Source organism: Lathamus discolor, chromosome 1 (genome assembly GCF_037157495.1).
Source record: "Lathamus discolor isolate bLatDis1 chromosome 1, bLatDis1.hap1, whole genome shotgun sequence".
Lineage (NCBI taxonomy): Eukaryota > Metazoa > Chordata > Aves > Psittaciformes > Psittacidae > Lathamus > Lathamus discolor.
The window spans coordinates 158,752,229-158,762,240 of NC_088884.1; the positions used below are offsets into that span (position 1 = coordinate 158,752,229).

The following is a 10,012-nucleotide window of genomic DNA, read 5'->3' on the forward strand; positions in this document are numbered from 1 at the left end:
CCTGTTCTGTTTTCCTAGGTAAGTTTTTGTTCCCATGACTGAGGAGAAGCTGTATCAGCGGGGCACCTCTATGCTATATAAGCGAACACTACAAACGGGCCAGCTCTATCCAATCAATGTCATCCACCAAGTTGCAGAGAATTGTCGAAATGGCACAGGGTCTGCTGTTAAAGATCATTTTGGGGAGGGAGAGTCTTGGATTCATTGAAAAACAGTTCTAATACCCTAATACCCTAAGTTTAGCATGGTCACAGAAACTAATATGTGCCTATCTAGAAGAGAAGAGAAAGTGTATGGCAGCCTTTCTGATCACAGAGCAGAATGAGCACTGTTCCCAGTAGGACATAACTGGAGTGCGAAGAAAAGATCTGAGAGTAACTTATGGTATTGAAGGCAAATAATCCCATTTCATAGTATTCCAAGTCCCAGGTAATTAAGTACATCTGCTCTGTCACGAATGATACAACATAAAAAAATAACTCAGACTATTCATGACAATATTTAACGTGTTCAGAAAATAAATCTAGTACTTGATACAGCAATTCTGAAGTCAGCTGAATCCTGTTTAATGGGATGTTGCATACAGAAGTTGTGCCTGTCATAATTTAGAAGTACTGTGCATGCCTGAGACAAAAAGCTTTCAGTATGCTACATAACAACCTGATCACTTGGAGGCTGTATTGTTTTGGTTTGTTTGAAGTCCAGCAGCCCTACAGTGTCAGCATTTGCTAGCAAAAGTACGTAAGTAATGTGTCTGTTAAAGTGGTCTGGGCAGAGTAAAGGATAAAGTGGTGTCCCCTTGTATATCTTATGTTCTGCCATTGGAAAATGGAATTTTGGAAACCTCAACTAGTCACTGAAGTGCTAAAAGGATGATTGCTTAAGTAGCTCACAAACTGCAGATAAATATTTACTTCTTTCAGTTGTAGCAGGGGATGAGAATATATGCAGGTGCATGCCAGTTAAGATCTTCCTTGGTGGAGGCCTGAGAGTCCAATTATATGATGAGAATCTATATAATCTAAAATTATTTCTGATGGATAAATGCTAAAGCAGTAACAGAGTCCTAATGCCACCCTTGAGACTCTTAAGGATTCAATGGCCATAAGATGCAATTTGTATCCCCCTATCCTTAACCATATGGAGTCAAAGAAAGAGAAGAAATACTTAAGGAATCACTGCTCCTTGTCTCATAATCTCTTTATCAGTGTAAAGATGTTGTATTTTCCTGGAGGTGACTTAATACTTGTGTTAGAACTTCTGTGAAGATACTTCAAGATGTGAAATGGGCTGCACTAGTGATGGTTGTAAGCCTGTGCTTATAGAATTGGATAGGAAGCCCAACATAGTTTTATTTATAGGTGTAACCTAATAACAGTAAATGCAAATGGGACATTGTAAGAGGCAATTGGAAGAAGGTGTTAGGTAATATGAGAAAAAGACTACTCATGATCCTTTGGTATATGGATTGTTTTGAGGATGCAACTTATGCAGCTGAGCATTTGACAGCTATATAAAAAAACCCCATAAACTCCAAATTCTACCTTCTCAAGAAAAATAAATGCTGATAAGCTTCCAGTAAGGAAATGGTGTTTTCCTTGTCTACATGCATATATAGCATGTGTGTGTGCAATAGAGGAAGCCTACTGGAGCACCTCCCGTATGAAGACAGGCTGAGGAAGTTGGGGCTGTTCAGCCTGGAGAAGAGAAGGCTGCGTGGCGAACTAATAACAGCCTTCGAGTACCTGAAGGGGGCCTATAGGGATGCTGGGGAGGGACTCTTCGTCAGGGACTGTAGTGACAGGACAAGGGGTAACGGGTTAAAATTTAAACAGGAGAAGTTTAAATTGGATATAAGGAGGAAATTCTTTCCTGTTAGGGTGGTGAGACACTGGAATGGGTTGCCCAGGGAGGTTGTGAGAGCTCCATCCCTGGTGGTGTTCAAGGCCAGGTTGGATGAAGCCTTGGGTGGGATGGTTTAGTGTGAGGTGTCCCTGCCCATGGCAGGGGGGTTGGAACTAGATGATCTTGAGGTCCTTTCCAACCCTAACTATTCTATGATTCTATAATCCAAAGTCAGGATGACAGAACTCTGGAGTAAACTGAGAGGTTCTTGAAGATACATTCAAGGACGTCACTGAACAATTTCATTATCAAATCTCAGATGTTGCTGAGGAACATGGCAGGGCTGGAAAGAGTCAGTGCATTCAACAGGAGTGTGGCAAGCTTCTGAAGGGGAAAAATGAGCTTGAAGATGAATTCTTCCTACTGGGAATGATCCCATAGGTGGATCCTTCCTTGCTGGTAATGACTGCATATCCTCTCACATTGAAACCACTCTTTCAGACACAGTGATCTCGGTTTATAGGACAAGGAGCACCTGAATGGTAAGTTACGTCATCATCTGACATATACATTGGTCTATATTAGTACAAAGAGTAAAAAGAAAGGCCTCAATCATCAATTTACATTATAACTTTCTTTGGAGAATTTATTAAGCAGTATCTACAAATAAGACATTCTTATGTAGATAAAGCTTATTCAGAAAGCGTTAATTTTGTTGTTTCCTTCCTGCTGAATCCTATTCATTAGTGTTTCAGGTTCTTTTATTGCCTGAGTTTGTTTGACTTCTTCATATTTCTTTCAGCCCTTTTATGTATTCCCTGGTGGTTTTGTACAGATGTATATGCATGTTCAATGATTTAGGCTGCAAATTACAAGACTTCTTAATAAAAGAAGAGTGAAACCCTGGAATACTCATCCAGAATAAATGGGAAAGATAAATTAACAAGTTCATTTTAGTTGAAAACTGAGCAGTTTATGGGAAGAGATAGCCAATGTGGTTGTTTACAGTAACCAAGGGAACTGATCTCAAGTACCTGAAAGGTCCGCTTTCATGTTCTTCTATGTGTATAATATAAAGTTTTAATCTAGATGCCAGGAAAGTAAAAGATTTTGCAAGTTATCTTTTTCATGTTATCTCGTTCTGCAGAACATACTGTAGTTATATATAAATGTGTAACCACCAGCTGCCTTTTCTCACAGGCTTTTTTTCCTCTCAAAAATACGCTGATAAGCAGCAAACAGAGGACAACCACAAGGCTACATTTGTAAATAGTTGCTTTCAAAAGCAGTAGAACTGGGATACATAAAAAACATGAAAAGCCACTTAACAGGATTTCTTATGAACTTCTGGATTTCATTTTCACTTGCTTTGTATTTTCACAGTGGAGAAAGAGAAGAGAAATGCATAATTGAAGATGTTCCCAGGGACACATTGGTAATTGGTAGGTATTTGTCAATGCTATATGATGTTCTAACCTATGCAATAAGAAAGATAGCTTGTAATGTAACAGGAAATTCTGTGATCGATGAATATGGTAAAGCTATGGGGTTAAAAAAAAGGGCACACTGAAAATAATTCTTCACAGCAGATGCTAGTCATAATGTCTTCACATATTTTGTGTGTCTATCACACAAACAAATGCAGGTTTCTAGAGTGCTTAACTGACTAGACAAAGAATGTCTTCTAACTCTACAGCAGTGGAATTGATGCTTCAATGTGTGCTTTTGTACAGTCTAACTGATTTCCCCATTTATATCAGAATTTCTGTTACATGTTTTTCCACATATGAATGGGAGAGTTACTTTTTGGCTTAATGCTGGTGTGGAAAAAAGCAGTTCAAGATGTACAAAAGTTCCATTTCACATGGGATATAACAAGCACATTAAATTACTGATAAATATGTAAGACCATCTTAAAAATGGAATTTGAATGCAGCATACTTATGCTTTTAGAGGTCTTACAGTGCCTTTTGTATACTATCTTGCCAGAGAATCAGTAGAAGTAATCAGAAAGTATTACTTGTTAATCGACCATTTTTGTAATATTGTAGAACATTTTCTTGTGTAGTAAAAATTTATTGCATTTCACACTGCTGTAAAGTGCCCCCTGAGTGATTTTAATCAAAAGCATATGATATACATTTACTACTTTATTGTTAATCATTTATCTTTATATTTTTGCTGAAAAAGCAATAAAGATGTTTAATATTAAACTCTGTTCTTGTTTAACAGACTTTTGCCTCTGTTTTTATTCAGGGAATTACAAAGTACAACGCTGGGATATACAGATCCAAGATTTTCTTGAATCTGCTCCTGGTTTAGGAATGATTGTGACTGTTAAATCTCCTTCTGCTGAGGTAAATGTGCTTTATGAATGTTTCTGTATGATTTATGAGTTCACTTTTAGTACTGGCAGGCAACACTATCTAAAAATAATAGACAATAGACACTTTCGAGGGAATTGTAGATCTTCAGTTTACCAGCTATTTCAGTATTTTGCTGCTGAAAGTTATAAACACCTCTTGATTTCTATCAAGGTAAATAGAAGTAAAGATGCTTGATACTGATGTGGGTGAACAATTTTTGCATTAGGACTGGCTTTGGGAAACTGTCATTAAGTATGTGACAACTGAGAAAACAGGGTAAATTGAAAAACCCTGAAAATTCACTAATGAAGTAAGGTGGCACAGAATGTACTTAAGCAGCAGGAAGAAAAGCTGATAATAAACCAAACTGCAAAACTCAAGATTACCATGAGGCTGCATGTAGTCATCCTGCACAGCAACTGCCTGCGCTGCTATGAGGTCCCAAGCTTTTTCAAAAATGGACAATTTAGATTTGTGCTTATAGTAAGTCTTAGTTTTGAAATGTTAAGTGCTTTAGGGAGTCTTGGCTTTTGTACCTCGCAGAAATCTATAACATTTCAATGTTAATTGTGAGCTGAAACTGTTGATTTTTCTCTAAATCTATTCTGAAATTAATTCTAAATTCTATTCTAAACTTATTCTGAAATTCATTCTAAATTCTATCTTAAATTTGTTTTGAAATTGAGATAAATTTAATGATGTCAGGAGGTTTAATTGATTACATTTCACATCCAATTCACAGTACTGTTTATTGTGTTTCATTGACATTTATTATGTACATACCCAACATGTATAATATCTAAATTACAGGTACAAATGTCAAAACTGTATGGGCCTCAAGGAACATTCTCTTTTACATCCTACCTTTCTGGGGAGCATTTTATCTGTTTACAGTCTAACTCCACAAGATTGGTGGCACTCGCAGGAAGTAAACTGGTAGGTGATTCCTTAAATATTTGTTGTTGGAATAGTATCCATTGTTTACAAACTGCAGAGATTACAAACTAGGTTAGACGTTGGTCTAAATTCTAGCAGATAATTAAACATCTCCTAGTAATTAAAAAAGACAAACCTAGAATCGTGAATATGTAGAGATAAAAAGACTGTTCTGTTATTTAAGAAGTCAAGATTAAAGAGGAAAGACTAATAACTGTAAAGTGGTTTAATGTTTGTACAGTGCTTTGAATGTGAAAGATTCTGATTAATAAGAAGAACTATTTGGTTCAAAATATAAATATGTAAGATTGAGGTAGGCCAAATTTCATCCTAGATGCATACTTTAGGAATGTCTAGATGACACAAAACCAAGAAGAGTTAACAGTACTGAAGTGGGACTATTACACTGCAATTAGCAGGTGTTCTTATAGGCTGATTTACAGAAATGAATGGAAATTTAATCATACACATTGAAAAAGTATTGAGGTTCTAACAAAAATATTCTCAAAACTCATCAACTAGAGAGACTAAGGGGGATAAAGCATTGGTTGGTCATAGTTAACTACACGCCATGCATGTGACTCTGAGGATACACAAGAAGATTTTTATCTCGTATAGATGGGGCTGTATTTATATAATTGCACATGATGCATGCCCCATGTACAGTTCTGGTCATCGTGTTTAAAAGAAGTGAACAGATGCAGGTAAGGAGAACATTAACAGCCCAGATACCAAATAGGGCGGCTTGTTCAGCATAAGGTCATGGAAGTAAAAAAGAAGAATCAGATGCAGTGGTGCTTATCTGTGCTGCTTCAAAGTTAAACAAAGGCTACCATGAGGTTGTGGGATGGATTATTTCTGGATATTGAGTTGGCTAACTCTAAGAGAGCTGAAAGAAGATGTGCTCTTCATTTGGAGTTGTGTGAATACATCAAAATTCTATCGTGGCAATATCAAGCTCTAAGATTTCTGCAGATCATCTGTTTCACTGAAAGGTTTTTATTTTGTCTTAGGTACAAATTGGTTTCTAGGAGAAATTTCTCCTATTTTAGTAAAATTTTTCATTCATGCCAAGATAAATTGCATAATATTGCAAGCTGCATTCTCCTCTTTTCTTTCTGTGGGTCTATTGCTTGGCAGGTTTGGGGCATTTTTGCTATAGATTGTAAAATATATAACAGATTATTGGGAGGTATTTCATACTGGATAAACTGTGTGTGGAGAAATTAAAAAAGATACTTTATGGATGGTTCTTCTTCAACACCTATGTTGCATGCAAATAATGATTCAGCTGGTCTCCAGTCTTATATTCCTGTTAGTGCAGAAAACCTAGAAGTGCATCTATAAAGAGCTTCCTGCAGTACTCCTGAAGAATGTAATTTCTGTAATAGGATGGAATGTGAAACACAATAAGCAGTCCTAATGCTGCTTATTTATTTAACTAGATTGACAAAGAAGAGAAAAATTTTTCTTGGTTGTTGAATCAATACTAGCATAAAATAATGCCTTAACTTTAGTGATGATTGTAAATTTATATAATTAATTTAAAAATAAAATTAAGAAACACTTTAAATACCACACCTGATTCTAATTTTAGGAAGGATTTCTGCAAGCAGTTAAAACTGGTTTCCTGTCATGAGCTTAAAGGGAAATTATCCATTGTTTCTTTTTTCCTAAGGAATTTTGAAAGCACACAAGCCACAGTAATGAGAACATCTTTTCTGTTCACAGCGTATCCATTTGGACATTAGAGTTGGAGAACATTTTTTGGATGAAACTGTTGTTCAAGCAAAAGACAAAGTGAATGAACTTAATATTAAACTAGGACATCTAATTGAGCAAATTCATCACATATCCAAAGAGCAAAACTATGAAAGAGTATGTATGTTCCCTATTGGAAATGTTAAAAATATTGTACATAGGCTTATTGATTTATAAAATATTATGAAGTTTATTATTTAATTACAGTGTTATTTTTAACTAACTCATAAAAATCTAGAGGTGTTTAACCAAAATAGCCTACATTGCCTTGCAAAGTATTTTTAATCTGTAACATAAAAACTAGTCACTGTGAACTCATGCTTGTAGTAGCAGGTGTTATTTTCCGGCAGGAATTGCCAAATATGTTTTTCTTGGTCAGAGTCAGTAACAGGATCTGAACAGGTGGCAGGTACGGTCGCTGGTGATGTTGCCAGCTGTTGTTTCCATGCTGGTCCATGTGTATAAGCTTTATTGGAATGGGCACGAATGACTGAGTGTATACATTTATACATCTCCATGCAGTTAGAAATAAAGCTTTACTTTAAACAAGTGTACATCTACTGTTTTCACTTTCCTATAGGCATGCAGGCTGTCAGACTGTGTTTGAAGTACATCAACTAATTACCTAAAGAAAGAAATTTGGCTGCAAAAAGGCTCTTGACTGCAATATGGAAATGTCAGGAAAGCTAAAAAGGCTTCAGCTGCGCTAATGGAAAACATTTAGCACAGTGTATCTTTTGTGAAGAAGGGAAAGCTCTGTTTGCCTTTCTGCTTCAGGATACAGTGTCTGCTTCTCATTTTTTATTTTCAAAGATACCCACCCTCTGGAGAAGAAAAAAACTTTCATTTTTATTAACATGAAAAAAGTGTTTGTTCACTACTGTGCAGAAGAGGGTTGCCTGTCTAGTTACCTGCACAGCAGCATGAAACATACAGATGCCAAAAGGTAACAATTATGCTTTTCCTTTTTTCTTTAGGAGCGTGAAGAAAAATTTCGGAAGACAAGTGAAGAAACCAACAGCAATATTGTTTGGTGGGCTATTGTACAAACACTGATCCTCATCTCCATTGGAATCTGGCAAATCAAATCACTCAGAGATTTCTTTATCTCTAAGAAGCTTGTTTAAGTCTTATAAAGTAAATGCCCAGGTTCAAAAATTGCACACCATGTAACACCTAACGTATTAAAAAACCCTCCTATGAGAAAATTGGTTGTATATAACTCTCAAGTTTCTATAAGTCTGCTTTCTCCATTTATATCACAACCACTGTCATCCCCTTACCTTGAATCCCACGCTTTGTCAGTTTTTCCCCCCTTGCAGATGTAAAGCTAAATCTAAAAGAACTTGGTGACTAAGACAGCACTTAAGTTCAAATCAGGATTGTTATATCTAGACCAAAAATAAAAGAAACCCAAACTTTATATTTTGAGTTTTTCTACTTGCTTAGTAATCTTATTCAGTACTACCATAAACAGTTCAGCATTTCAGACTGACTGAGGTTCACATAGTAGGCAGAGAAACAGCTGTATTCCGTGCAGTGATTAATTTGTTGTCAGTGTCTTGGAGTCCACGTATATTCACAAATATAATTGTGAATTTTTTCTTTTAAAATATCCAAAGTTTTCAGTGACAGTGGAGCCCACCCTTAAGATTATGACCAGCGACATTCAAGAGAGATACCCACACAAACAATTTGGAATTTCACTTCTTTTTTACTTTCAGATAAACCCTAAACATTAGGCTATAGAGTTGAGATCAGACCTCTCCCACAGCTGTTTATGTAAGTTATGGTATTTATGAAGTATGCCAAAGTAAGTCATATTACAGGTTTCTTCATAAACACTGAATTTGTGACTATATTTTTTATTTTATTACTATACTGAATTCTCCAGTTTGTTTCTGTGTTGGAGAATTATTTCTATTTTAATTATTCAGCAACCATATGATGACAGTCTAAGGAGCTTGCCAGTTTTTGACTTAATCGTGTATTTACATTTCACTTACTGCAACTTTGTTGAATATGTCTTTAGGCCTTAATTTAGCTAGTTTATGTACAACTAACAGAACAACCTACAATATCATGTAATTAAAAGTCAAAAGCTGTGATTAATAATACAGATAAAGCATCAGTAGTGTAAGAAGGAGTTGGAGGTGGTTATAACATCACCCACCTCAGCACTTGATTAAAATATAATTAACTTGAAACAGTTTCTTGATAGCGCTGTGATAGTAGAATATTGTGGTTTGGCTTCCTACTTCTCTTTCCAGACCCTTCACTAATTTAAAAGGTAGTAAAAGCTGAGATATCTCTAGATCAATTATTGTTTCAAAGGCACTGCTTTTTTTCTGTTTTCTATCTTCTCACCTTTTGTTTTCATTAGCAAGGAAATAACATTGCCCTTTAAGTTCACTTACATTTCCAGCATGAGAATTAAAATGCGGCTGTGTGTATGTGAGAATCCATAAAGCTGATAAAAAGTAGAGACAAAAGACAATGCTCTACGGACCGCATCAATCAAAATTAAATCTCATAAAGCTACTCACTGAGGTGTGCCCTAGATTTAAAAGTTCTGAGACTTTAGAGTTGTCACTTGAAATGCCCTTGAAATAAGAGTTATTAAATTGAAATCAGTGTTATTAAATTCACTTTTGTAGAGCGCTCACACATGATATGTCTTGTAATAACATCTTTGCTGCTGGGAAAGATGGAAAGATGTGTTAAAAATATATGGTATATGAAGACAATGAAGAAAGCTGAATAAAGGGTTGCTACAAGGTTGTGGTTCAGAATTTAGCTGATATTTAGTGTAACTACATAGAATCATAGAATAGTTAGGGTTGGAAAGGACCTTAAGATCATCCAGTTCCAACCCCCCTGCCATGGGCAGGGACACCTCACACTAAACCATGTCACCCAAGGCTCTGTCCAACCCAGCCTTGAACACTGCCAGGGATGGAGCATTCACAACTTCCCTGGGCAGCCCATTCCAGTGCATCACCACCCACAGTAAAGAACATCTAACTACATCCCAATAACAAACTTTTCTCACTTAAAACACACTTAAGCTTTAAATCAAAAGGACAGGCACCATGTCAGACTCT

The 10,012-nt window shown here is 36.1% G+C and overlaps 1 protein-coding gene across 1 annotated transcript; it reads left to right on the plus strand.

Moving 5' to 3' along the window:
• Positions 1-1,928: 1,928 nt before the first annotated feature.
• On the plus strand, positions 1,929-8,331 carry LOC136004585 (transmembrane emp24 domain-containing protein 11-like). Its single transcript, XM_065661189.1, has 5 exons — positions 1,929-3,287; positions 4,102-4,202; positions 5,022-5,147; positions 6,879-7,025; positions 7,886-8,331. Exons 1-5 carry the CDS (start codon positions 3,158-3,160, stop codon positions 8,033-8,035), a joined length of 654 nt encoding a protein of 217 aa, XP_065517261.1. The 5' UTR covers positions 1,929-3,157; the 3' UTR covers positions 8,036-8,331.
• The last annotated feature ends 1,681 nt before the right edge of the window (positions 8,332-10,012 follow it).